General features: G+C 58.0%; 1 protein-coding gene and 1 long non-coding RNA gene across 3 annotated transcripts; one reads left to right on the top strand and one right to left on the bottom strand.

The window, feature by feature from the left end:
- The first annotated feature begins 20 nt into the window (after nucleotides 1-20).
- LOC116451069 (Krueppel-like factor 5) lies at nucleotides 21-27,957 on the top strand. Of its 2 annotated transcripts, none has more exons than XM_032124201.1 (5): nucleotides 21-199; nucleotides 14,963-15,010; nucleotides 18,393-19,299; nucleotides 21,187-21,246; nucleotides 25,007-27,957. In XM_032124201.1, the coding sequence occupies exons 1-5, from the start codon at nucleotides 176-178 to the stop codon at nucleotides 25,183-25,185; spliced, it is 1,218 nt and encodes a 405-aa protein (XP_031980092.1). In that variant the 5' UTR covers nucleotides 21-175; the 3' UTR covers nucleotides 25,186-27,957. The 2 variants fall into 2 exon arrangements, with proteins under 2 accessions (XP_031980092.1, XP_031980091.1); XM_032124200.1 differs by lacking the exon at nucleotides 21-199 and adding an exon at nucleotides 2,580-3,322.
- LOC116451070 lies at nucleotides 7,378-7,944 on the bottom strand. Its single transcript, XR_004243080.1, has 2 exons — nucleotides 7,864-7,944; nucleotides 7,378-7,692 (listed from the first exon to the last, which is right to left on the bottom strand). It is a non-coding gene; the product is annotated as an uncharacterized LOC116451070 (long non-coding RNA).
- Nucleotides 27,958-27,968: the final 11 nt, after the last annotated feature.

Here is a 27,968-nt window from a genome sequence, read left to right on the forward strand (position 1 = left end):
AGGCGCGGGGCTGCTCCGGCAGCTCTGCAGACCTTTGTGTGCCGGGCGTGGGGACAGGCGGGCGGGGTGTCCCCCTGCCCAGAGGGATCCGAGCAGCACCCGGCCCAACCAGGAGCTCCTGGCCCGAATCCGGGGTGGGCTCGCCCCAGGGAGGCAGAGGCAGAGCGGACCGGGGATGTCCACCACGGCCCCGAGAGAGGTGGGTGCTCCGGCATCGCTCTGGGGTGCGTTTGGGGTGGCAGCAGGGTGGGGAAGAGTTGCTGCAGGAGGAAAGCCGGGCCAGGGACCTCCAGCCGGGGCCTGGCCCCTTCCCCAGCCCCCACCTCCCGGGTGGGATGTGCTGTGGGACCCGGCAGGGCTGGGACCCTGAGTGGTGGCTCTTGGGAGCCAGCCTTGAGGGTGGTCGTGGGGATGCCGGGGGCAGGCCAGAGGTGCCTCTGGCTGTGCCTGGGATGATTTGGGAACAGGGAGCTGAGGTTTGCTTCCCAACCTGATCCAGCTTTCCTCAAAATCTGGCGCCTTTCTTGCCTTTTAGCTCAAGTCTGTAACTCGGGGCTTCACCTCCTGTCTCCTGCTCCCTCGCGAGAGGAGGACCTGGCTGTCCTTCCCCACCATTCCCGTGGACCCAGAGCGCTGGGATCACGGGCTGGCTCCCCAGTTCTCCCTCACCGACCCCCAGCAGCCCCAGCCCCTGGGTTGGGACCCCCTTTCAGCTCCCTGCGGCCCCTTCATCCCTCCCTGCACAGGGTCCCCCTTCCCAAACCCCCTCCAGCCTCTCGGTGCCGGCTTTTCAGAAGGGAATTCCGCGTGGAATGAGGGAGGAAAACGTGAGGAACGTCGGGAGGGGAGCGGGTTGCTGGCCGGGTCACGGGGAGCCGCCGTTATCTCCGTGCCATCGTGGGCGGCACGTGGGGACACAACGGGACCGGCGGGGCCCCCCCGGGGCAAAGTGCCGGAGGCAGAGATGGGCTCAAGGCCGTTCTCCCGGGGCAGATAAGGGCACTGCCTGGATTCGGCCCATCCCTGCAAGGAGAGGCAGCTCCGCCTTGGGAAATCGTGGATTGATCCCTGCTGGGCAGGCGCAGCCTGGCGTGAGCCCCGCTCCAGGAATGGGATTCACCCAGTCCCGGTGCTGCGGATGGGATGGAGAGAAAGGGAACTCTTCTGGTTTGCATAATTTATCTTGGAATCGTGGAATGGTTTCAGTTGAAAGGACCTTAAAGCTCATCCCATTCCACCCCTGCCATGGCAGGGACATCTCCCACTGTCCCAGGCTGCTCCAAGCCTCAGTATCCAACCTGGCCTTGGGCACTGCCAGGGATCCAGGGGCAGCCCCAGCTGCTCTGGGCACCCTGTGCCAGGGCCTCCCCACCCTCACTGTAAACTTTCTTCTTTCCATGCGTGGTCCTGCAGGGTTGGTGACACATCTGCTGTCCCTGGCATCCCCTGGGAGCCCTGGTGGGTGCTCCAGCAGCAGCACAGCTTCCCTGGAACACAAAACCCTGCAAGGCCTGAGCTCGTTTCCCAAGGGCTCCACAAGCTCCACACTCCGGGATGCTCAGCCCCCCCAGCTGTTTTCGGTCCCCGGTGTGGGGGTGGCAGCTGTGACACCAAACCTCTGCCGTGGCTCCTGCTTTGAGCGGTCACAGGTCTCACGTGGCTGCTGTGAAGCCCCTGGGGTGGCAGGAATCCCATGGGAACAGGCATTCCCCTTCCCTGGCAGCACTCCGGCTGCTTTCCCTTTGGCCAGGGGCACAGAGCAGCCTTGGCCCCCCCACTTCCTTCCCCTGCTCCTGTGGTCCCCTGGAGGTGCTGGGATGTCCCCAAGGTGGTGACAGCAGCATCCCTGTGTGGGATCCAGCCTGGGAGACACAGGGAAGTGGGGAATCCAGGGCTGGTTTGGGATGGGTGAACACAGAGAGGGGGAGGATCCAGGCTCCTCCTTGGGGACGGGCTTGGGACTGTTGGGGCTGGATTATCTGGAGCAGGATGGCTTTTTTTTTTAAGTTCTTTGCCAGAAAGGTGATTTTTATTCCCTTGTATCTCTGGATTTTTACACTCCTTCCTTTCCAAAAGGGAAACCCAAACAGAGTTGCCTGGTGTCTCCATATGAGCCCTGTGCCCTCCTCCCTGTCTGTTGCTTTTCCAGCTGCTGCTTTTCTTTTCCTTCGGGGTTTGTCCCTTTTAGTTTTGATCCTTCCCTTTTTCTCCCTGGGAATGAGAAGTGTGAGCAACCAGGAATCTCCTCTCAAAATTAGATTTGGTGCAAAATGTGACCCATTCATGGAAAAAATAGCATTTTCTCATGGAAAAGTACCCACGTCTGTAAAAAAACTGGAATATCCCCCTTGTTTCAGTGCAGGGGACTCAGTCTGGGGACAGTGGCCCAGTTGGGGGGGGTTTCAGGCCTCAGGACTGGGGACTGATCCCTCCATCCTGGTGCTGCTGGAGCTGCCCAGGTGCCGGGGCTGCTGAGGCTCCTGGAAGGGCTCAGGGGTTGGGATTGGGATTGAATCCTGGGGTGCTGGAGCTTCCTGAGCTCTCCGTGTGGGAGCACGGCTGGTGACGGAGCTTGGGTTTGGGATTGGGGATCAAATCTTGGGGTGCCGAAGCTTCCTGAGCTCCCTGTGGGATCACAGCTGGTGATCCTGGAGCTCCTGGGTACCCGCTCAGGTTTGGGATTGGGGTAAATCCTGGAGTGTGGGAGCTTCCCGAGCTCCCCGTCAGAGCACGGCTGGTGACAGAGCTTGGGGTCGAGCTTTGAGTCCCGGGCTGCCGGAGCTCCCCCAGCTCCCTGTCAGAGCACACCTGCTGCCGGAGCTCCCGCCTTAGGGCCGGGATTAAATCCCGGGGTGCTGGCGCTTCCCGGGCTCCCTCCCGGAGCTCCCGGCCACCCTGTCGCCCTTTTATGTGCGGGTGTCCCGCTGGAGCCGCGGCGGGGCCACCGCCGGGAGCCTGATTGGCTCCACACCCCTGCGCCGCTTCCAGGTTGGCGTTTCCTCCTCCCGCGGCCAGGTAAAGCCTTCCCGACCCGGCACCGGCCTCCCACCCGCGCAACTCGCTCCGGCTCGCCTCAGGGTTTTTGTTTTTTTTTTTCCCTTTCCCTTCCTTGTTTTCCCTCCCTTTTTTCCCCCTTTTCCCCCCGTTTTCCGGGCCGGGCCCGTCCCCGCGCGGGGGGATGAGCAGCGGGCTGGTGGACGCCGCGGTCTTGGCGCCGCTCAAACCCGTCACCATGTCCGGGGACCCCCACGAGGACACCCCGGTCTTCGAGGACATCAAAGCCCCTTCCCGGCCCCTGGAGAACCCCCCCGACCTGGCGCAGGTAAGCGTTGGGAAGGGGCCGCTTCCACCCGCTCAGGTGCGCGGAGCCTCCCGAAAAACCCCTGGATTTGGGCTGAATTCTGCTTTGTTTTTCCCGTCGTTGCTGCGACACCTCCGTGGCTTTGTCGGCTCCCGCTTCCCCCTCCGCCGGCTTTCCTCCTGGGCGTGTTGGGTTTCGTTTGGGAGTTTTGGGGTTGGGTTTTTTTGCCTCCTGTCTGCCTTCAAAGCTCCTCGTCGTCCGTGTGGGCTTTGCTCCCACTCCAGGGTTCAATCCCTGGCCCCTGGGATTGGCAGGTGAGGGGTGTCCAGGGGCTCTCCCACTGGCAAGGACAGGACGTGGGCCCTGGGATTGCTGTGCCCGCGTGTGCCGGACGAGAAACGGGACCTTCTTTTCCATTTTATTTTATTCCCTGTATTTTTCCGCCGCCACGGCGGGGAAGGAATGCTCCTCGAGATTCCCTGGCAGCATTCCCCCTAGATAAAGACCTGGATAAGTGGCTTTGGGATGTTCCTGCAGGCCCAGCCCTATCCTGGGCCCTGCTGCCCACCCCAGCCAGGGGGACGCGGCTCCGTGTCCCACCACAGAGCCTCCAGCCGCTCTTCCCAGTGGGAAGGAGGCTGAGGCAGGCCCAGCCCCACCCTGGAGCCGAGGTTTCCCCCTTTTCCCGCTCCGTGGGGCGCGGGGTGCCCGGGATAATGATTAACCCCGAGCCCCACGGCCCCAGCGCCATTTTGATCCGGGCGGGAATGCTCCGGCCCCCGGCTCCAGGGACACGCAGGGACCCCCACCCCGGTTCTGCTCCTCCGGAGACCCCCGGGAGGGCACTGCCAGCAGGGGTGGCACCAGCCAGGGCTTGGGGCTGTGTGTCCACTGCCCCTTCCCTTGTCCCCATGTCACCAATGTTCCAAGGGCCATTTTGGGGCTCTGGCCCTCACAGGGAGGCGAAGGCCAGGTCTGCATCTCTGGATTTCCTGGAGGTCTGGGATCCACAGGGGCTGCCAGCAGTGCTCATGGATGTGGGGTCAAACTGGGGACCATTCCTCCTTCCCCTGCGATCTTCCTGCCCCTCTGTGCCAGGATTGGGGTTACCTGGATCAGAAGCGGGGTGGTGGCTCTTGGAAAGCTGGGGATTATCTCTGGGGCCTTCCCAGGGGGAAAAGCTGTCAGCTCCCTCCAAACCTCCCCAAAACGGGCTGGGGAGGCTGAGCTTGGCTTTTTTCCTTTTTCCATCTGGGGGGGATGAGGCAGCGGGGCCGTGACCAGTGGGGCAGTGTGGCCGTGGCCAGCCCTGAGCCGTCTCAGGGGGACACCCGTGGCTGGAGACACCTTCCCCCCAGTCTTTGCTGCTCTTCCAAGGAAAAGGGGGTTTGATCTCACTTTGCTCTGGGGTGGTGGCAGCGGAGGGGTGGCCTTGGAGGTGTCACCCCTTTGCCAGTGACTCTCTTGTGACCCTTTAGGGATCCTGGGACTATGGGGCTGAGCAGATCCCACGGATCCCCAAACCCACCCAGGGAGCGGGACCATGAGTGGGACACCCTGAGAGCCCCGGGCTGCACCCCACATCCCCGGGGAGGAGTTTTCCATGCTCTGGCCCCCTTCTCCCAGCGGATTCCAGAGGCTGTGTCGCTGTGGGAGCCGTGGCTGGAGGGTGGAAAAGCTGGAAGGCCGCAGGGCTGGGAAGCCTTTGCTCCAGAGGGTTTTTATCAGTTTGACGAGGCTGGTGCCAAAGGCTGTGACCTGTCAGGCTCCAGCTCGGAGCAATTCCCGCTGCTCCGGCTGCCCGGGCTCGGGAAAAGGCAGGAGCAAATTATCTCCGTGGTTTCGAAGTGCCAGTGCCATATATCCCCCTAAAATTGCTTTTCAGGTGGGATCTCTTTGCTGTCAAAAATTTTACTGGATCTGCCTCAGGTCCTCTGTGGAATTTCCAGTCAGCTTTTCCCTTTCCTTGGCTTTTCCAACCACCCGGCCCCGAGTTAAAAAAGCAGAGAAAAGAGGAGGGAAAAGCGCTTGTGAGAGGAAAGTTTTCCTTCCTGATTTGAGTCAGATCAGCCAGAAAAAGCATTTTCTTCTTGAAATCTCCAGAGGTGGATGCTGGAGGGAATAATAATAATAATAATAATACAATCATAATAATAAAATACCAAGAATAATATTAATAATATTATTATAATAAAAAGCAAAAGCAAGGGGCATGTCCAGGGAACGTTTCAGGAGAGGAGGAGCCGATCCCTTTGTGTGGCTGTCGGGTTCCCGGGATGAGTGAGGAGCCTGTGGGATTTATCCCTGCTCCCACCTGGCTGCCACAGCGTTCCCGGGCACCTGGGGCTGGAGGAGCATCCCGGCATCACGCAGGGCCTGGAAGAACAGGGCAGGAATTGGCTCCTCCAGGCTTCCCTGTAGCTGTGGGCAGGTGGCTCTGAGGATCCTCGAGGATTTGGGAAGGCAATCCCTGTCTCCGAGGATTTGGGAAGGCAATCCCTGTCTCCGAGGATTTGGGAAGGCAATCCCTGTCTCCGTGGCTCCAGCCGGGAATTCTGCTGTTGGAGGTTGTTGAGAGAGCGAAGGAGCTGCTGGGAAGAGAGAGATGGACAAAGCCCCAGCCTGGCCCTGGGTTTAACCCCTTCCTGCCTGTGCCAGGCCCCGGGGCAGTTGTGGTGGGGCTGGTGAGCTCCCAGTGGGGCTGAGGCTGCTGTGGGAAACAGGGAAGATCCTGCTGAGTGTGGAAAGGGATTTTCCTTGGGTGCAGGCTGAGGAACAGCAGCAAAGGGCTCCCTTTGTGTTCCCTGATCCTGATTCCTGCCCCACGGGCACTTCCTCACCCTGTCCTCGGCTCCCTCGGGCTGGGTCAGAGGCTCAGGAGGAATAAAACACCTCGGGCACCTGGGAGGTTCCTGGACACATCGGATGGGATCAGGAAAGTGCCGTTCCCAGAGCTTTTCCTGGCACTCCCCATCCTCAGTGCCGGGACTGGCCCTTCCCAGACCCTTCCAGCAGTGTGAAAGAATGGTGGGACAGGGTGGAAGTGCTGTGGTGCTCCTCTGTCTTCGTCTTGGCAGGGATTTTGCTGCTGGATCACAGGAGAAGCCGGATCCAGCAGTTTTAGGAATGCTCCGGCTTTCAGGAGCTGTTTCAGTCCTGCCCTGTCCCTGTGCCACGTCCTGCACCTCCTTTGGTGCCACATCCTGGTCGTGAACGTGGCTGTGGTGGCCTGAGGGTGGCTGTCCCTTGGAGCAGGGATGGCTTTTCCTGCTCCTTGGTGCTCCAGCGCCTTGCACAGCCCAGCTGGAACCAGGGTGGTGGGTCCTGGCCAGGGCCAGGAGAGCCCTGCCTGCCATAAATAAATCTCCTTTATTTATTAGGAGAGATGTTGGAGTGCCCGGCACAGCTCCCGGGGGATGATTCATTTCCTTGGGCTCCCAGGAGCTGCAGGCAGGGAATAAATTTGGCTTTTCTGCAGGGAAAGGGGAGATGGCGACTTTGGAATTTTGCTCTGGACCTGGAATGAAATGCTGGGGGGAGAATCATGGATGTTCTGCCCTTGGAGATCCTCCTGGCTTTGGAGAAGGGTTCAGAAATTCCATGGAAGTGTGCAAAATCTGTTTCCAAAGGGTGCTGGCAGCCCAGGCAGGCTCCAGGGTGTGCAGGAATGGCGTGGGAGAGATGGGAAGTTAAATCCGGGCAAGGAGGAATGGGCACAGCTGATCCCTCTGGCACGAGGATGGGTTTGGGAGCTGGTGGGGCTGAGCCTTGCATGAGGGATCTCCAGAGGGAGGGATCCTTCCCTCTGCTTTGCTTTGGGATCAGCTGATCCCGATGTTTTCGGGACCAGCCTGTGGATTTGCAAGTCTGATGGGCTTTGTGCCTGGCAGGTGTCTGCAGGGCCACAGGGAATTGGGGTAGATTCCCAGAAAGGATCCCTTTATCCCGCTAATTTTGCAGGAAGACCCTCAGGAGAATCCCCAGCCCACCCCTGTGTCAGGGGTTGGTCCCATGGCTGAGCGACTCCAGAGGCAGCAGGATAAACCCAGTGAGCCAAAACGCGGGAAATTCGGGGGGTTCATCCTCAATATTCGTTACTTTATTTTCCTGGAGTTCCCCGGGTGGGTGCAGGAGGGAGTGAGGAGCGGGATGGAAGGAGGAGCAGCGTGGAACAGCTCCCCGGAATCGCTCGGCCGAACTTTGAGCTGCGGAGCGCCGCGGCTTTGTCCCGGTGTGGGACAAAGACTGATTGTTCTCCTGCGGGAAGTCTGCCTCGGGAAGGGGACAGGGATTCCAGGTGTGCCGTGCTCATCCTCCTCCCCGCCACCTGCCCTCCGCTGGGCTCAGCTGGAAAAGCGCCTGTGGCCCGGTGGTTTTTCCTTTTTGGGAACCTGCGGAAGGCGGGGATGAGCGGGGCGCTCCGATCCAGCGCATTTCCCTCCATCGCCGCTCCCGAGCGGTGTGTGGGGAGCGAACCACGCCGCCTGAACTCACTGCCCGGCCTTTGGGGAATGCATTTCTGGCTCGTGCATCACCGCCCGGGAGTTTTCCCCCTCTCAAACCTGTTCGGTCACCTCCCGGCGCTGTTTTGTTCTCCTTCCCTGCTCCACTGAGTTCTTTTATCCAACCCATCCACTGCAAATAATCGCACTTACGAGCGTCTTGTGAGCTCGATTGCAGTGTTTGCTTTCCTCGTGCTCCATTGGCGAATTCCCGGAGTCACAGGGTCCCGCCGGGCTCTGGGGATTGGAGAACTCGTGTTTACAATTCAGATGTTCTCAGAACTTGAGCTAGCATGAAAACCCTCCAAAAAAACCCCATGGGCTGTTTACCACATCAAAGAGCTTCAGCCCCGTTCGAGCTCGGCTTGAAACTCAAACAAAGAATCTTTCACTGAGTTCAGAAATGCTGCGAGAATTCTTGGAAAATTAAGGTTTTCTCAGTGTGGTGGGGAGGGACCTTCACGTTCCCACCCAGAGCAGGATTTGCGGCTATTAAACCGCATTTCAGCACCTCGCTGTTTGTAGGATTTTCAGTGCAAGCGGGAGAGGGGAATGGCAAGGAATTCACCCCGGTGTAGCTGCTGTGAAAACAAAGGTTTATCCCGAACCCCGGCATAGTATCCATCCCTTATCACATCCCTCACACCTGAGGCACTTTGTCTCATGGATCTGAACCCATCCTGGACAGGCCAGAGGATGTGGATGCTCTCCAGCCCATCCAGCCCGTGGGGGTTTTTTGGTTGTGTATTTATTTACCCCAAATATTTTAATGTTGTCTCTACAAAATCCTCATTTTGCTGCTCCTCAGGGATATTTCGGGGAGCTGAACCTGGGAATGGCTGGATATGTTACAATTCCTCACAATGAGCAGGTTTGGTGTCCTGAACTGTGGAAAGGCCCCAGATTTGTTGGGAATACCAGAACATCTCCCCAGCTGCTCATTCAAACCATTTCCGAGCATTTTGTTCTGGGCGGCTTCCAACATTTGGGGGTTTGGTGGTTCTGCGGCGTGGGAGAAACTCAAAGCCATTAATTGGGGGTTTGTCATCCCCTCGGGGACCCCAGGAGTGTCCCAGTCCTTGTGTTTCCCAGGGCTGGCATTGCCCAGGCTCCCAAATGCTCCCACTGGAGCCTCTCCAGGGCTCGGAGCCTTCTCTGGGAGCTGTTATTGGCCATAATCAACCTCCCTTAATAAACAGCAGCTGGGGATTCCTTTATACACAGGGAAAACGTGGAAGGCCCTGGATCTGGAGGAAACTCTGGATTTCTGCTCCCAGGCCAACACCAGGAGCACAGAGGCCGCTGCTGGTGCAGGGCGGGGAACGAGGTGATGGTTAAGGTCCCTTCCCACCCAAACCATTCCACGATCCCACAAAATACTCAGAATGGGACACGTGGCTGTAGGAATGGGGGCTGCAGGAATGGATCTGCTCCAGCGTCCCCCTCAGTCCCTGTTTTGGCAGAATCTTCTCGGCCTGGGGAAGTTCAAGCTTGGAAGAAGAGTTGGCCCAGCCCAGCGTTCCCACCTGCCTCAGGGGTTTGGTTTGTGCTCCCAACTGCTCTGGGAGGAAGTTGGGGCCGCAGGGATGGTGGGATTTGCTGTCTGCATGTGAAACCTGACCTTGCCCGGGGTCTGCCCCGTGGTTTCCTGGGAAGAACAGGATTTGTGGCCTGTTTGGTGGGATCTGGATGCCAGGAGGGCTCCACAAGCCCAGGCAAGCAGCTGGTGACTCATTCCATTGTCAGTCCTTGGGAATGTGCTGCCTTGGAGAGGAGCTGAGCTTCCACAGGGACTGAGGGAGGCAGAGTGAATCCCACCAGCTGGGGGGGATCCCTGGGAGCTCCGAAGCCTCTCCCATGGCATGTTCAGGATTTAGGGCAGGGATGTGTGACTGGGGGAACTGGAAAGCTCAAAGACAATCCTGGTGTCCTGTGGCCAGGAAGAGGTGGATAAATTTGTCCAGGTCATCCTGGTGACATCCAAGAGTCAGGGAGAGGGTGGCCTGGGATGGAGCTGGGTCCAGAAGGAGCAATGGAGCTGCAGGGAGGGCCCTGCTCCTGGCTGATGCCAAATCCAGCGCTGATTTGTGCTGTGTAACCCAGGGTTCCTTGAGTCCCGCCGTGCTTTGGCTGGGGCTGGAGCAGCTCCAAGCCTCCCCATCTTCCAGGAGTTGAAAGGGTGTTAGATCATTCCCTTTCTCCCAAAGAACCATCCAAGGGGCTGTAGCAGCTCACACCAGGAGTCAGCCCAGCTTGGCCTCCAGGAGCTTTGATGGAAAACCTGCCCTTGCCTTTCAGGGGCTCCACCTCAGCCTTTGCTGAGCAGGAGCAGCTCAGAAATCATGGAGTGTGAATATCCTGGAAGCTGTGGAGGTCCAGCTCCCTTAAATCCTCATGTCCTCCCTCCCCACGCTTTGAGAGTTGTCCTCACACCGCGTTGGAGCAATGGGAGAGGGGAGAGGCCATCCCTGATTCCCCCCTTCCTTCCAGCTCCATCCGGTGCTGAGGCGGCTCTTGGTGGTTCTGCAGAAGTGGGATCAACCCCAAAAATGTGGATCAACGCCAGTGCCAACATGGCACCTCCCACCCTCCCATCTGGAGAAGCTCCTTTGGTTTTCCCTTCCCGCTCCAGGCTCCGTGTCTCCAAGGTTTTGGGTTTTTTCAGTCCAATGATGGATTCAAACCTTTATTTTTGGCAAGGCTTCTGTTTGCTGCTGGAGCCTGGCTGTTCCCAGCTGCTCCTCTTCCAGCCCCTTGACCTTGGAGCTGGCTGAGGGTGTTTTCCCTGGCTCCCTTGGCCTTTGGGATTGTGGCATGATCCCAGTAATAAATACCTGAGCTGGATTGCCTCGGAGGGAGCCTTTATCAGCTGCCGGAGGGAAGGAACTGCGAGCACAGTCAGTGAGTCTGGGAATGGGGCTGCCTGGCTGGAGATTCCCGGCCTCCCTGGATGCTGGGAAGTCGGTATTGGCTCGGGGAGTTGCAACACAGGGCAGGAAGGAGCACTGGGATAACCCTCAGGAGCTCCTGGGCCATCCATGGGCACAGACCTGGAGAAGGGAGGATCCATGTCCTGCTCCAGAAGCTGGAGAGCTCGGGGAGGGACGCCTCTGCCAGGCTCCTCCCTGGGCACGGGATTTCAGCAGGGATCTCCACCACTTCCCAGGTGGCCAAAACTCGGGAATTTTAAACACCCCAACAGCCCTTGGGGACAGCTGTGACCCCAGGGGGCTGAGCACCCCCAGCACCCTCCGTGTGCAGGGACAGTGAGGGGGTGGATTCTGCTCCCAAAGGGATCTGGGGCGTCTCCATCTCCCTGTGCTCCTGGGAGCATTTCACAGCAGGTAAAGGTGGCTTTGGGACACCCCCAGCACCCCGAACCCCCAGGTCTGGGCAGGATGGGGGACTCACACCCTTTATCCATGGCCTGGCAGGGAATTGCTGCAGGAAAAGGGGAAACTGTTGGGCTGGAAGATGTAAAGGTTGGATTTGATCGCCTTAGAGATGTTTTCCAACCCAAATAATCCATGAATGCTTCGAGGGCAGCCCCTCACCCTGGAGTTGCTCTGAACCCCCAGGTCTGGGCAGGATGAGGAGCTCACATCCTTTATCTGTGGCCTGGCAGGGAATTGCTGCAGGGAAAGGGGAAATGTCTGGAGTGGATGATGTAAACCTTGGACTTGATCACCTCAGAGGTCTTTCCCAACCCAAACAACCCATGAATGCTTTGAAGGCAGCGCCGCATCCTGGAGTTGTTCTGAGCAAGCAGGGGAGCTCATCCAGGGCCTTCCTGGGCCCAGCACATTCCCACGGGAGCTCAGATTCCATCCGGGATTCGGCTTTGTTGTTTACGGCAGCCAAACGTTGGGCACTTGAAAGGAAGAGTCCCGGGGCTTTCTTTGCTAATCCCGTTTTACAGAGAGTTCCAGGAGACTTGAGGAACAAACAGAAAATAACGTCGATCCAGGTCGGTATCAAACCCAAATGATCAGAGGGACAAATATTTACCCAGGTCAATATTTAACCAGGAGACAATAAACACTGATATTGAACCAAATCTGGATATAAATACAGGCTATTTATAAAGCGAGCCTGCACAGGGGCACTGCCAGGGCCGTGCCAGGGGGGTTGATTGATGATTATCCTGCCCATTGTTTGCTGATTCCCTCGGAGGCTGGAGTTTCGTGCAGGTGCACGGAGGAGAAAGAGCCCAGGCTGGGTTGTGGCACGACCGTTGTGCCACACCTGTGCTCCCGGGGTCCCTGGTGCCGGGGACAGGCCCCCCTTTCCCGTTGGAGCCGTGTCCGGCTGTTCCCCCATTCCCTGAACCCCCACCTAGGAACGGTTTGGGTTGGGAGGGGCATCAAAGCTCACCCAGGTCCAACCCTGACACCTCCCACTGTCCCAGGCTGCTCCAGCCCCAATGTCCAGCCTGGCCTTGGGCACTGCCAGGGATCCAGGGGCAGCCCCAGCTGCTCTGGGCACCCTGTGCCAGGGCCTGCCCACCCTCCCAGGGAACAATTCCTTCCCAAAATCCCATCCAGCCCTGCCCTCTGGCACTGGGAAGCCATTCCCTGGGTCCTGTCCCTCCATGCCTTGTCCCCAGTCCCTCTGCAGCTCTCCTGGAGCCCCTTTAGGCTCTGGAAGGGGCTTTGAGGTGTCCCTGAATCCTTCCCTTCTCCAGCTGAGGACCCCCAGCTCTCCCAGCCTGGCTCCAGAGCCCTTGGAGCAGCTCCGTGGCCTCCTCTGGATTTATTCCAGCAGTTCTGCATCCTTCTGATGCTGAACCCCGGGGCTGGCTGCTCGTGGCTGCCCTGCCTGGACACAGGTGACATTCCTCCTGCCCCCCCGTCCCCAAAGCTCTTTGCAGCAGTGACAGCACCACAGCGGGGGCTGCCTGTGAGCAGGAGCCTGGCATCCAGCTGAGAAGGAATCTCCCATCTGGGAGCTGGAATGGGAGCTCTGGCCAGGCAGGAGGGAGCTCAGGGCTGATGAAACCCCCCCCGCCTGTGCCAGCCCCTCCCTGTGCCACCTTCAGAGCTCGTTGCCTGTTTAGCAAACACTGATTTCCCTCCTCGTGCCCTGGCGCTGCTCGGGTGCTGACAGCACCTGATGTTCCTCCTGCCGTTTGTCATTTATCACCTGCGGATTAGGAGGTGTTTAATCAGGGACAGCCACGTCCCGCCCCCGCCCCGCCAGCCCCAGCCCAGCTCTCCGTGCTCGTGGTTAATCCGGGTTTAGCTGGGGCCTGCCAAGAAATGTTTGTGTTGGACTCTGCTTGAATCGATCTCGGTGCTGATAACAGCTCCCCTGGCCTGGGACAGCTGATCCAGGGATAGAGGGCTCCCAGGCTCCTGCAGGATTTATGGGAACGGGCAGGGGTGGAGGGTCTCGTGCCCACCCCTCTGAGCCACTGGAGAATCCACTCCGGAGAGCTGGGATGGCATTGCCCTCTTCATCGAGCCACTGGTTTTACTGGGGCTGGGGGCTTCACATCCTCCAGCTCTCCCAGGGGCTGCTCCTGAGGTTAGCCCATCCTCCAGGGAATTCTGGTCGCCAGGTTTGGGTGTGCTGAGTGTTACACTGCTGGTCCAGTGACACAAACTGGTGTCCAGTGGCCTTACTGGAGTGGACAAAGTACTGGTTTGTGCCTTTTCCTTCTCATTTTTATTTTGGTTTCTTTTCCCTGGCAAATTGAGGAGATGCTTCTCCAGGGTTGAACTTGTGTGACTCCGGGGGGGAAATCCCCCTGGAATGCAGTGCTTTGGCTGTGCGAGAGGAGTTTCGTGTTGGCTTTCCCTTCCTGGCCACGTAAAGATGGCTTCAAGTCAAAGAGAATGGGTTTGGATGGGATATTGGGAAGGAATTCCTGGCTGGGAGGGTGGGGAGGCCCTGGAAGAGGCTTCCCAGAGAAGCTGTGGCTGCCCCTGGATCCCTGGAAGTGTCCCAGGCCAGGTTGGACAGGGCTTGGAGACAGCCAGCAGAGCAGAGGCTTTGTTGGTCTCCAGTTGAGGTTCATCCCAAAAAGAGGATCCAGCACCTGGAACTCCCCTGCAGGCTTGGGATTACCTGGGGAAGAGCTTGGCTGGAGGACGCAGGAGCTTCTTCCAGTGGTTCTTCCAGTGATGGGACACAGCCTTCAACCCCAAAGCCCAGGAGATTTCTTGTTTAAGCATCTCCTCGTGCTTCCATGGCCACGTGGAGCCCATGGATCTCCAGGGATGGCAGCTCTCAGCATTCCCAGCCTGCTGACATCCCTCCTCTGGGACCTCTGGTCTGTTGTGGCCTTGCAAGGAACATTCTCCATTTAGGTGCAATCCCAGGATATGAACACCTCAAAAAATGGGAAAACTCAGTCCACTGAGTTGGTTTTCCTGGTTTTCTGTGTGCCAGAGGGAAACCTGTGCTGGTTTTGTGCCTGTGCTGGTCTCAGTGACCATCCCAAACTGGGAGGGGACGGGAGGCTTTTCCAGGGTCCTGTTGGACTGGAGGAATGGGAGAGGTTTGGGTGAAACCGGGTGGTTGTGGAGAAGAGGGACACACTGGAAGTGAGCAGGGGAAGGATGTGGAGTGAGGATGAGCCCACAGGAGGCTGGTAAATGCTGGTTTGGGATTTGGAGAAATCCCAGATCTCTTCCCCTCTGCTTGGTGCTGGAGGACGGTGGCCTGTCTGGAGCACTGACCTTGGAGAAAGGTCTGAGGGATGTGGGAAGAGCCCTCAGCCCTCTGTGGGAATTTGGGAGAGGTGGAGGCAGGAGAAGGGAGAGGTGCAGGACATTTGTGAGCACATTGTCATCTGTATGGGGGTGATAAAGGGGATTTCAGGTGCCGTGCCTCAGTTTCCTCGGGAGTGCTCTGTACTTCCCGTTTGTCTCTTCTTTCCAAAGAGGCTTCCCTGTTCCTCCTCAGACAAGCTCCAACCCATGGTGGGCAACCACCAACCCATGGTGGGCAATCACCAGCTGCTTCCATGTCACGGGGTGTGGGGTGGGAGGAGACACCGGTGGCAGGGGGGACACCTGGAGGCCCTGGGGGGCTCTGGGAGGCTGTGGGAGGCTCTGGGGGGTGCTGCCCTCCTTGGCCAGGGGTTTTTGAGGGGGGTCTTTGGGGTGGCCAAGCTGGGGAGGACACCCCACTAACCCAGCCCTGCCTCCTGCAGCTGCACCCCATGAGGATGGACCAGCGGATGCCACCGCTCATCCTGGAGGTGAGTGGCTTCCCTCGTTCCTTCCCCTGCATCCTCCTGCTCCCGTTGGTGACAGGAATCACAGAAGTCTCCAAGAGGTTGAGCTGGGACATTCCCCACTTCCCATTCCCACTTTCTCCCTCCATCCCCGCTGGCAGCCAGGACAGGTCCCTCCGTCTCTGCCAGTCCCCCGTGCCAGCGCGTCACTGCCACCGCCATGGCTTGTGTGTCCCCACGGGCTGCATCCCAGCGCCTGTGACAGGAGCCAGGAGCGACAGCCAGGGCACCCGAGTGCTGGAGTGGCACTGGGTCACCTCAGCTGCACTGACGACTTTGTAGGATCATGGAACGGTTTAATTTGGAAAAGCCCTCTAAGATCACCCAGCCCAACCATTCCCCAGCACTGCCAAGGCCACCACTGGCCCCTGTCCCCACGTGCCACGTCCAGAAGGCTGTGAAACCCCTCCAGGGATGGGGACTCCAGCCAGGCCTGGAGAACCCTTTTTGGAGAAAATTTCCCCAATATCCACCCTGAGCCTCCCCTGGCCCAGCCCGAGGCCGTTCCCTCTCCTCCTGTCCCTGTTCCCTGGGAGCAGAGCCCGACCCCCCCGGCTGCCCCCTCCTGTCAGGGACTTGTGCAGAGCCACAAGGTCCCCCCTGAGCCTCCTTTGCTCCAGCCTGAGCCCCTTCCCAGCTCCCTCAGGAACTCTCCAGCCCCTTCCCAGCTCCCTCAGCCACTGGATGTGGATGTGGCATTGGCTGGGAAGTGCTTTGGGGTCAGAGGTGCCAGCACCTGGCCAGGCAGTGTTTTCCAGGCGTTTCTGGGCCACAAACAAAAACTTCCCGTTTCTCCCAGTGGGAAAGACGATGGTGCTTGGGATTCCTGCACAACTGTGGCGTAGTGGAGAATTCCATGGGGTGGAACTGTTGTTGTCCAGGTCCTGCACACACACACAGAGCAGAGGGGCCAGGCTGGTGTCCCTCACCACCCCTTTCTCCAGGAGCCTGAAGGGGAATTACTGTGGTTTTTTAATGGAAAAAACTGGGAAAAGGCTGTGCTCTGCAGGGAGGGGTGGTCATGGAGGGAGGGAGGTTGGGTGACACCAAACACGGCACAGGCAGAGGATAGGGGGTCTCCAGATTTGGGATCCGAAATTCGGGCCCTGCATGGAATCCTTTAGTTTGGAAAGGCCCTCTGAGCTCCACACCTCTCCACGTTTGTATTCCTGCCCGGTCCCTGTGGCAGAAGGACCTTCCCTTGGGAACTGCAGGTGAGAAAGTGAAATGCCCGAGATAAGGGAAGTGTGGAAGGAAAAGGCACCCAGCACCTTGCCCTGCCCCTGCTCCTGCCAAGTGGGGCCGTTCATTGCTCAGGAATGTGCGGCATCCCGAGGCGCCCGAGGTGAGCTGATTCCCAAGGGAACCCGGCCTGTGCCAGCCTGGCTGCCAGGAGTGCCCAGGGCTCGGCTCCAGGGCTTTGGTTCTCCCGAGGGAGGGAACCCGCGCTGGGCACCACGGGGAGCAGGGAGGCAATCGGGGTTGGAGCTCTCCATGAGGATGGAATGGAGATGAGGGGACCCAGGTCCTTTCCCTGCCTCCTGCTGATGCCTCAGGGTAAAGAGGGAGGGCAGGCACCAGGGACAGGAGCCAGGGAACGGCTGGAGCTGGGCCAGGGAGGGGTTTAGGTTGGATATCAGGAAAGGTCCTTCCCCCAGAGGGTGCTGGGCACTGCCCAGGCTCCCCAGGGAATGGGCACAGCCCTGAGGCTGCCAGAGCTGCAGGAGCTCTGCCAGGGATGCCCAGGGTGGGGCTGTTGGGGTGTCTGTGCAGGACCAGGGGCTGGACTGGATGATCCCTGGGGGTCCCTTCCAGCTTGGGATATTCTGTGACTCCATGAGTAGCTTTGGGCTCAGCCTGAGCCAGGGTTCCCTGTCCAGAGGAGCTGCTTGAGCTTCCTTTAACCAGGACAGCAGCTTCCAGGACCTCCACGTTCGACGAGAACAGACATGTCACGGTTGGACTCGATGACCTTCGAGGTCTTTTCCAAGCACAGCAATTCCCTGATTCCATAGGGCTCCCAGCACGGTGTGTACACACACCAGTCCCAGCACGGCCCTTCCCAGCCTGGCCTCCCTGAGCTCCTTCCCGAGTGGCACAGGGTGGATTTGTGGCTGTCCCCGTGCCTGGGTGACAGCCAGCTCAGCCATGTGTTGCCAGCACGGCTCCCAGAGGTGCAAAGGCTCTTTGAACGAGCTGGAAGCTCCGTGATCCTTTCCCTGGAAAGGGTGAGGAAATCTCTTGGCTCCCTCCCAGCTTTGTTAAGAGCCCTGAGGTGGCAGCAGGGCCGACTTTGGCCCATGGCACTCTGGTGACACGGTTCAGGGCTGGAAACCTCGGCTCAGGGCGTGGGCTGAGCTCGGCTCCTGCTCCTGGAGTGCGCTCCGGGCTCCGCCAGGGAAACCTGGTGGTTTTCCAGCTGCTCTCCATTGGAATGAGGCTCCGAGGGCTTTGACACTTGGAGAACCATGTAATTAAGGGTTGGAGCTCTGCACAAGGGCTTCAGTGCTGGGATCTGCCACCACAATGAGCAGAACCTGAGTCACCCAGTGCCAGCAGATGAATTTCCTCGAGGATTTCTCCATCAGGTTGCTGGATTGTTGGGCCTGGATCCAGTGGGATGCCACAGCAGGCGGGAACCAGGAGGGGAAGGAACCGGAGCCAGAGGTTCTGGTAGCTTGGAGGAGCCAGGCTTGTAAAAACAGCTCTGTAAAACCAAAACTAACCCAAAGGTTAGGCCAGGGCTGAGTCACTGCCCAGGTGAGGCAGGAAGGCAGGAACTGTTCCCATTTTAGGCTCAGAACCCATTGAGTAAGTGGCAACATCACTTAGATTTCTAGGCCCAAATTATTCCCAATTAATTAAAGATATTGTCCTAGAATTCCTCAGTTCATTAAAGAGACTGGCCCAGAATAAAACACTCCTCAGGCTGCTGAGTTTAAAGGAGACCAGAGCCAGCGTGTCCAAGGTGGGCTGCAGATCCAACCTGAGGTGTGATCCTGGCTGGATTCATCCCATTCCCGGTGCTTGTGTGGCCAAGGCTTTGTAGCCAAAGCTTGCTTCCCCTTTATCAGGTGTGATTTGTGTCCTACCTGCATCCTCTCCCTGGCTGCCCGCTGTTATCAGGGAGATAGGGAGGGGGGAAGTGGGGCAGAGGCCGCTGATTCAGCCCTGGGGAGTCTGGCTGAGTCAGACCCGGAGCTAAATCACCTCAGCTCGGCTTCCTGGGCCGTTCCTGCTGCTCCCTCCATTTCCTGCTTGCTCAAATCCCCGCTGGACGTTGGCCACCCCCCACTGGGTGTCAAGGTCACCTTTCCCAGCTCCCGTGTCCGTGTTTTTGCCCCAGGCACGCTCGGAGATGGACAAGTACCTGTCCAGCGAGGTGCCGCCCATGCCGATGCTCCCGGACAAGAAGTACCGCCGGGAGAGCGCCTCGGTGGTGGACGAGTTCTTCTCCACGGAGAAGCCCAGCTCCACGCCCTACAGCGTGAACATCAACGTCATCCTGCCGGACACCACGCACCTGCGCACGGGGCTCTACCGGCCCCCCAAATCCATGGCCCCCTTCCCTCAGATCAAAACCGAGCCCGGCACCGGCTTCTCCCAGCCCTGCTCGTCCGCCTCCGGCCCCACGCAGACGCTGCCTGACTTCACCAGCGTGTTCAGCATGCCCCAGTCGGTGGCGGTCAACAACATCTTCATCAAGCAGGAGATGCCCGCGGAGATCCCGTTATCCGCGCACCCGCAGCAGTCCCAGCTCTTCCAGCTGCCCCTGGGCGGTGCCGGCGCCGACATTCCCACCCTGGCGTCCTCCTCCAGCAGCAGCACCACGGCCATCAGCTGCCTCAGCGGGGTCACCATGTCCACGGGCTCCATGGCCAGCGTGGCCCACAGACCTGTGCAGCCAGCAGGGCCCCTCAAGCAGTACCCGCACGTGGCCCAGGGACAGGGAAGCTTCGGGAACATCCCCGGGCAGTTCTACCCCGCCCCAGGGGTGACTCTGCCCCCCTCGCCCCCCAACTCGCAGCCCGGCAGCCCCGAGAACCAACCCGAGCTCATCAACACCATCTCTCCCCCGCCGTCCTACGAGGCCACTTTTGGACTGAAGCTGGTCCAGTCGTCCCAGATCCCCCCAGTCCCCAACGGCATCGGGGGCCTCTCCCAGGGGCACATCGTGATGCAGCCCCCCAAGTACAACCGGCGCAACAACCCCGAGCTGGAGAAGAGGAGGATCCACCACTGTGACTACCCAGGTGTGCTCATGGTGGGCTCTGAGGGGCTCTTGGCACCCCGAGGATGGGTGGGGGTGTCCAGGGAGGATAATCTGAGATCCCTTTTGGAATGGAGCTGTGGATGGAGCCCCAGGGAAGCGGGAGGGAGTAGAAGAGGTTGATCCCACCAGCATGGTGCGGTTCCTGTTTTGTCCCCTTCCCTCTCCCTTTACACTCTGGCAAAAGCAACTCAGAGAGGCAGAGAGCTCCTGCAAGGCCAGGGATGCTCCTGGGAATCTGCACCTGGGAATCTGCTCCTGGGCTGCTGCTTCGCTCTGGTCTCTCCCAACCCCAAGCAGCCACGTGAAGCCACTCTGCCATTCCCACTGACCCTTCCTTTCCCTCTGTCTCACAGCGGGTGGAAAACCAGCAGGGAATTCCCCCAAGGAGACCCAGACTCTCTCTGTAGCCCCAGCTCTGATCTTCCAAAGGCAATGAGCTGAATGTCCCGGTGCTGTCCTGCCGTGGCTGCATCAGGAGCTGTGGAAGGGCACTCACGGAATGGTTTGGATTGGAAGGGACATTTAAAGGCCATGTCATGCCACCTCCTGCCATGGGCAGGGACATCTTCCACTATCCCAGGTTGATCCAAGCCCTCAAGCTGGGGATCAGCCCAGAGATGCTCTGGCTGCCCCTGGATCCCTGGAAGTCTCCTAGGCTGGGCTGGATGGGGCTTGGAGCAGCCTGGGATAGTGGAAGGTGTCCCTGCCGTGGCAGGTGGCACTGGGTGATCCTGCCTTCCAAGCCAAACCATCTGGGATTCCATGACACACATCAGGGAAGCAAATCCCACTGAGAGATCCCAGTGAGAGCAGTCTGAGGGCTTGGAAATCACCGCTCCTGGAGCCAGGACACACCTCCCACTTCCTGGGCTGATCCCCAGTGCTGACCAGTTGGGGATTAGCAAACAGTTTTCCCATGGGGGTGTGTGAATGAGGAAAGTCACTTCCTAACTGCCTCCTGTGAGATTTATGGGCTCTTTCCATGGCATGGGAGCGGCTGGAGGTCAGCCCAGAGGCTCTGCCTGCTCCAGGTCCTGTCTCCAGCCATGATCCCAGGAGGGGAAAAGCAGCTTCTGCCCGTCCTGAGCAGGACAGGCCCTGTCCTGCTGATCCTGGGCAAGAAGCTCCTCTGAGCTGGGTGGAAACACTGGGATGAAAAATGTCCCCGTGCTGCTTGTGCAGGTGATAAAAATTCAAATTCGTATTTGAACGTCCTCGTCAAAACACAAAGCAGCAGGGCCAGAAAGGGCAGCAGAGGCTTCCTTAAGCTTTGTCCAGCTGAAACCTGGGAGCAATTAAACCCAACTCGTTTTGAGACACCTGCTGCTGGAACTTTTCCCCAGCCCTGGTGTTTCTGTTAAACCCTGTCTTTGATTAAACCTGTTCCTGCTGATCTTGTGAAAACACTTGTCCCTGGCTCTGTTCTGGCACCTGGAAGCCAAGCTGTGACTGTCCCTGGCTCTTTCCTCCTTCCTGGAACATTTGTACCACATCTGCTGGGCCGGGGCTGTTACAAAACCCAGCCTTGCAAAGTGATATCAGCTGTGACTGGAATCCAGGGAGACAAAGGGCAGCACAAAACCAGAAATGGGGGGGGAATCGAGGGTTTTCATCCTGCTGGTGGAAAAAGGGGTTTGAACCTCTGTGCTTGATCCTTCCCCCACTGTTTCCCAGCACAATTCCCATGGGTGGCAGGAGAAGGTGTTCGAGTCTGTCTGCCTCAGAGCAAACGCTCTTTAGTTAATACTGAGCCCAAGCCAGACTTATTTGCATGGCCCAGCTCTGTCTCTCACCTCAAACACCAGGGTTTTTTTGAGCAAGGGCCCCTTTCTCACAGGGAAATTGTGGTTTTTTTCTGTCCTTGCAGGTTGCTCAAAGGTTTACACCAAGAGCTCCCACCTGAAGGCACATCAGAGGACTCACACAGGTAAGAGCAGCTCCAGGAAGTGCTGCCAGCCTCAGGTACCAAACCCCCCCAAAAGGGAGAGATGGGATTTTGGGAAGGAATTCCTGGCTGCGAGGGTGGGGAGGCCCTGGAAGAGGTTTCCCAGAGCAGCTGTGGCTGCCCCTGGATCCCTGGAAGTGTCCAAGGCCAGGCTGGACATTGGGGCTTGGAGCAGCCTGGGACAGTGGGAGTTACCGTGGTGTGAGATGAGCTTTAAGGTCCCTCCCGACCTGATTTGTTCCTTGATTCTGTGCTTTTCTGTCGCTCTGAGCTCTTCCCTTGAGATGTCCCAAATCCTACCCGGGGCTGATCCTGCTGACCCTCCAGGAAGGTTGCAGAAGGCCTGTGTTGCACGTTTGGGACCTCTGAGGAGACCGGGGCATCTCTTTTGTGTCAGAGCTCCCAAGGAGAGGGGGGAACCCCTCGTGTCTCCTTGGGCACCACTCCCTCCAAACCCACCCAGAGAAGGGCTCCCAATCCGTGCAGGGCTGGGCTGTGCCCTCATTCCCGAGGGTGCCATGGTGCAGACAGGGACCCCAGCACGGAGCAGCTCCTGCTCAGCTCCCCTGGGCCGATCCCAGCTCCGTGACACTCGTGCCGTGCATTCAAGCCCCAGCGCCCTCATTAAGGCATTTATTATACCTGAAACCTTATCAGATCCCCAGGTAGTCCAGGAACCATCAGTGCCCTCATAAATCTCTTTTATAGGAGGGCTGATCTTTACTGAGAGCAATTAAGCTGGGCCCAGAGTTCACTTCTCTTTTTTATGAACAACGACCAAACCCTGCTCTGCGGCTGGGAATTGGTTCTTGCTCTTGGCTCCGTTCCTTCCTCCCCTTATCAGCCCTTCAAACAAAGAATTTCGCTTTGTGGGTGAGCCACGATGTTTTTTTGGCAGGGGCTGGGGAGGAAGGGGCTGGAAAAGAGCACGGAAGGGGTGGAAGAAAGGAACAGGAAGGATGTTGTCCCAGAGCTGGGTGCCGATAGGGATTTATCACAGTCTGGAATCAGGGCTTTAAAATTAAATTAAACATCTCTTGTCCCTTCTGGTTGGGAGCACAGGGTTTAGCTCCGTGCCCAGGACATTGGGCACCTCCTTACCCATCACATATAAAGATGTACCCAGGAAAACTTCCAAACTGGGTTTGAAATCCAGTAAAATTCTGGTTTTTCCAAGTTTCCCAGTGATCAAGGAGGAAATCCAAGTGGCTTTGCCTCCTTCCCTTCCCCTCCTGTGAGAGGGAAGGGCGGAGAGGTGAGGGAGGATGTGAGCTGAGGGGTCAGGAGAACTGATGGGGGTGTGGGATGAGCAAAAAGCAGGGAATCCAATCCAGAGCCATCGTACAACCCAGGCCCGGGATCTCTGCATCCAATGTTTTTAAGCCTCACGTTTTGCTTTGCCTCGCTGAGCTCATCACCAGAGCTGCAAGAGCAAGGACTCACCCCAAATCCTGCCTCAGCTCCATCATCCAAAGGGTTAAAAATGTCCCTTCTCCCATTCCCTGCCTGAGAAATCCATGATCTGGGAGCTCTTTCCTTGTGGTTTCCCGTTGCCAGGGGCCGGGTGTTTTCCTCTCCTGGAGCCACCATTCATTTCCTGGGTGCCATTGTGAGATTAAATATAAACCCCCGGGGCCGGGAATGCCACCTTGGATCCTTTGTTTGAGCCCGCCCTGCCGTGCTGTCCTGGGAGACACAGCCAGCTCCCGGGACAATGGAAAACCTGGGACAATGGGAAACCTTGGGCTTCTATCCTGGAGATCAACCTGGCATTGTTTGGGAGCAAAGGGCCTTGGTGGGGTTGACCCAGCCAGGTGACCTGGAGGGGACAAAGCTGCAAGGGGCAAATCCTGCCTTTGGGAATATCCTGCTTTGGGGAAAATCCTACTTTGGGGAAAATCCTACTTTGGGCAAACCCTACCTTTGTCTTGGCACGTCCCAAGTCCCGTAAAACCCCCACCAAGTCCTTGTAAATCCTCTGCAAGTGCTGTGTTTACCTGAGCCATAAAAACACCCCTCTGTTTCCCACGGAGCAGCGCCCGGGGTTTTTGGAGGAGCAGGATGTGCTCGTGCTGCTCTGCCACCTCCAGGTTCACACATCCGTGGTTTTGTGCTTTTCCCAATCTGGGCAAAGCACTGGAGATCATGCTGTGGCTGATTTCACTTCCCTGACCAAACGTGGCATTCCCAGCCCTGGAATTATCCAAGGCTGGGTTGGATAGGACTTGGATCTAGTGCACGGTGGAACCCGGTCTGGTGGAACCTGGCCTGGGGAAGATGGGCTTTAAGGTCCCTTCCAAGACAAGGCATTCCAGGATTCCCTGGTTCTGCAGAGCAGCCTGTGGGAGGAAGGGCTCCCTGGGCAGCAGGGAGAAGAAGGAATCCCTGTAAACTGATGTCATCCCTGGAAGTTGGTGCAGGAATCCCTGGAAGTTGGTGGAACCTGGTCTGGGCAGGGTGGAACGTGAAGGGCTTTAAGGTCCCTTCCAAGCTGAGCTGTTCCAGGATTCCCTGATTCCACGGAGCAGCTTGGGAGAGGAAGGGCTCCCTGGGCAGCATGGGGAGGAAGGAATCCCTGGAAGTCGGTGTAGGAATCCCTGGAAGTCGGTGTAGGAACTCCTGGATGTCAGTGCAATATGACAGGCTTCCAAGTCAAGGCATTCCAGGATTCCCTGGATCTGCGGAGCAGCCTGTGGGAGGAAGAGCTCCCTGCAAGCATGGGGAGGTGTCCCGGGAAGCACGGGCAGGAAGGAATCCCTGGAAGCACGGCAGGGCAGGGCACACATGCCCGTGCACGCGTGCTGCGTGCGGACGTGCGCTCCCGCCGCGCCGCTGCGCCCGGCAATTGGCCCGGGAAAGGGTAAATATTTGAGGTCGGGAATGTCAGCACATTCCCTGAACTCTGCCTGCTTGTTCAGGCTGTTAAGAGCAGCACTAATATTTGAGAGCACCACGCCCTGCGTGGGGACAGGGCCGCAGCCAGGGTTCAGCCCCGTGGCCCCGCTGGAAGCGGCCGCGGGCTTTTCCGGCCCAGTTCCCAGCTGGCTGGGAAGGTGCCCGGTTGAATGGATTTGGGTTGGGAATGGGTGTGTTTGGGAGGGAGGGGGAGAGGGCACGGGGATGACATCACCTGAACGCTCTGAGGGAAACACAATGCGTTGTGTACAGAGCTGCTGGCGGGGAACTTGGAGGTGTGGAGCGTTAGGTCACGGAATCCTGGAATGGTTTGGCTTGGGAGGGGTCTTTAAAGGCTGTCTGATCCTTTAGGGACGCCTTCCACCAGACCAGGTTGCTCCAAACCCCATCCAATCTGGCCTTGAGCACTTCCAGGGATGGGACAGCTGCCAACATTGGATGGAGGTTTCAAAAAAATTTAGATTTTTCAGACTGAAATTTAGATTTAGAGCCCTTATCTTCCTCCTGGCACCTCCCACCACCCCCACCTTCCTTAGGAATTTTGGGCTTTTTATTTAAAAAAAAAAAAACTAATTCAGAAGTTGTTTTTAGCCAGAAATGCTCCAAAATCCCACAGGAGCTCGGAGAGCACTGGAAGGCAAAGCGGGAGGGGGTGGAGAGGGACGAGACCTGGGTGGTGCAGCTCCGTCTGCGGTCCCTCGCTGGCTCTGGGCTGAGCGCTGCGGGGAGCCCTGGCAGTGCCAAGGAAGTTGGGCGTGTCCCAGAGGCTGGGGGGCGTTTTTGGGAGGCTGGGCACACGTGTGACCGGTGGCTGTCCCCTGGCCAGGCGAGAAGCCCTACAAGTGCACGTGGGAAGGCTGTGACTGGCGCTTCGCCCGCTCGGACGAGCTCACCCGGCACTACCGCAAGCACACGGGGGCCAAGCCCTTCAAGTGCCTGGCCTGCGGCCGCTGCTTCTCCCGCTCCGACCACCTGGCCCTGCACATGAAGAGGCACCAGAATTAGGAGCCGCCTCCCTTCCCACTTCTCCGAGAGCAGCTCAAACTCTTCCCGTCTCCCAGGGAAGAACCTGTACATAGGAATGACCCCGCGCCGCGATCAACCGAGGCGGCAGGAGAGCTCCTGCCAGCCTGGCCCCGACTCTGGTTTCACAAGAGACTGAAACCCACCCAGCTCATTTCAGACGAGCCCTGATTGCAGACTGAGCTCCTGACGAGCCTCCTGGTGGCACCGGGCTGACAGAGCCAGGATTCCCAAGGGCTTTCTTCCAGCAGTCCTGCTATTTATTTGTCACTCCGGAGCGACTTCATGTCTCAAGGCCTTTTGGGACGGTTTTTGCCCCTTTGGTGAGGTCCAGGAGGATGTGACAGCTTGGCTGTGACAGGTCTCACTTGGACCCTCTTGGCCAGTCCCATGGCATGGCCATGGATGTGGCACCACATCCCTTGGTGTGACCATGGATCTGATACTCTGTCCCATGGTGTGACCATGGATGCGGCACCGGTGCCATGGTGTAACCATGGATGTGACCCCTGTCCCATGGTGTGACCATGGATGTGACCCCTGTCCCTTGGTGTGACCATGGATGTGGCACCACGTCCCTCGGTGTAACCATGGATGTGACCCCTGTCCCATGGTGTGACCATGGATGTGGCACCGGTGCCGTGCCAGAACAGGAGCCGTGCCCAGGGCTCTTGGGGGTGACAATCCCAGTCTCTGTGGGGGCATAGAAAAACAGACCTGTGACAAACTCACCCTTCAAACAAGGGACAGCACAAAAGCAGGTGACAAAAGCGTCACCTGTGTCCCACTGAGCCCATTGCTGGCAGCCACCTCACGTGGGACTGCCAACGCCTGCCCTGCCTGGTCAGGTTTTTATGGTTGTGTCCTTAGCATTTCTGCTTCCAAGAGGAATCTGGACTTCAGGTGTCGCTGGGGGGACCAGCCTGGGTTTGAAGCTACCCAGGGGACAGCAAAAGAGCCACTGCTGAAGGTCTGGAGTCCCAGAATCCACCAGTGGTGCCCTTCCCCAAAATCCTCCCACAAGGACCCGGTGGCCACTGGTCACACCGGGCCTGTGCTGTTGCCATTCCATCAGATGGGGAAAAACAAAAAAGGGAAAAAAGCATCTGGGAACCAAATTCCAATAAATCCTGCAGTTCAGAGTGGAATCTGGAATCACATGACTACCTCACAGGTTCACCGCCTCCAGCTCCCTAAGCTCCTTACCCCCATCCCATGGGATGCACATCCGTGTTCTCCAAAGCCTTCCAGGGGTTAAATTTGGGCACAACAAGAGCCAGTTCCAAGAGCAGCTGGGAGGGTTGTAAATAAATCAGGAACAAATAACGGGCCTGCTGTGTCCAACAGAATATTGATTTCTTCCACGCCCGCCTCCTCTCTTATTTTTCCTTGGATAAATTCGGGTGGCGCACGGACTGATGTGTGGGATGGAAGGCTGGACCATGGCATGGCCAGGTGGCTGGAATTTGGAGGCCACTCCTCTCTGCTGTTGCCAAAGTCACTGCTGGCTTCCTGGTTGTTCTATTCCTTGGAGAAACAGAACCAACCCCAACCCCGCCGCTCTGTTTGGCAGGAGAGGAGGGCAGGAAGGATTTGCGGTCGATGTTGTGCTGTAGGCTTTGGGATGGACGATGGTCCAGCTCTGCGGCGACTCCTCCTGTGGCTCTTGAGCCAGGAGCCTCCCGTGCCACCAGGGAGGGTGGGAGTGGAGGGGGTGACAGGTCATGGAATTGCTGGGTGGTTTTCCCAACAGTGGGAGCAGTTTTCCAGCCCTCAGCACCAACCTCCACGCCCCAGGGTGGTTTTTTTCGGGGCACCTCCTGTGGTTGAAGCTCCCCAAGGCAGGAGCCAAAGCACAAAGCACAAGGTCCCCGCGTGCGTCACACTCAGCCCCACCCACGGCCCTCTCAGAGGGGTCTCTTCACCCCCCTCTGCCTCTTCCCATCCCTAATTCCCCTCTCTCCCCACCCTGTGATGCTGATGGAGCCCAAAACCAGTTTGCTGAAAACCAGCACAAAGCCAAACCCACCAACAGGCAGCTTGAAATCCGAGGGGAGTTGGACACGATTTTCCTGCTAATCTTGGGAATTTTTTTCCCTACAGCCTCTGCTTGTCCTCCCCTGGACTCTGTGTGTGTAAATATATAAATATATATATTTTTTTTAAAATTTGATGAGGGGCAGAAGTGTTTTAGCACCCAGCCACTGCTCTGCATGCAAAGTCCTCACGTGCAAATGCTTCTTTGTTTTGAAAAATGAAAATCATGGCAAATCCTCGGCTTTTATTCCTTTATTTTCCTATGGACAGAGTGGACAGCTCTGGGTTTGCATTGGTGGCCGAGGGCAGTTGTTTTTGGGGAGAAATCCGGGGAGATGGGGAGTGGTGCTGGTGGAGCCTTGTGACACTCATGACAAACGACGGTCCCTCCCTCCCCGGTCCCCTGGGACACTTTGGGAAAGCTTTGCAAGGAGTGGATCAAACGCTGGAATGTGGGTGCCCCACCTCTGTTTGAGAACGGGGAGAAAATCGCTGTAAATAGGCCAAAAGTGCTGTGTGACTCCGGGGGTTCTTCCAGGTGATCCTTTATTATCCAAGATGAGCACAATGGGAAAGAAATTGGGACCTGGAAAATGTGGGGAGGGAAGATTTCTTTTCCTGGAATGCTGTGTTTGTTAAAGAGCCCCTCTCCCCCACCGAACTCCCCCAGGAATATTGATCCATCTCCTATTTTGTAATAAAATTTTATCACCTGCAGACCTGGTCTG

Source organism: Corvus moneduloides, chromosome 14, assembly GCF_009650955.1.
Source record: "Corvus moneduloides isolate bCorMon1 chromosome 14, bCorMon1.pri, whole genome shotgun sequence".
Taxonomy (NCBI): Eukaryota; Metazoa; Chordata; class Aves; order Passeriformes; family Corvidae; genus Corvus; species Corvus moneduloides.

Coding starts and splice junctions, on each gene's coding strand:
- LOC116451069 (XM_032124200.1), top strand. CDS start 3,179: ATGAGCAGCGGGCTGGTGGACGCCGCGGTCTTGGCGCCGCTCAAACCC. Junction 15,011..18,392: donor TGCCACCGCTCATCCTGGAG/GTGAGTGGCTTC, acceptor TTTTTGCCCCAG/GCACGCTCGGAGATGGACAA. Junction 21,247..25,006: donor ACATCAGAGGACTCACACAG/GTAAGAGCAGCT, acceptor TCCCCTGGCCAG/GCGAGAAGCCCTACAAGTGC.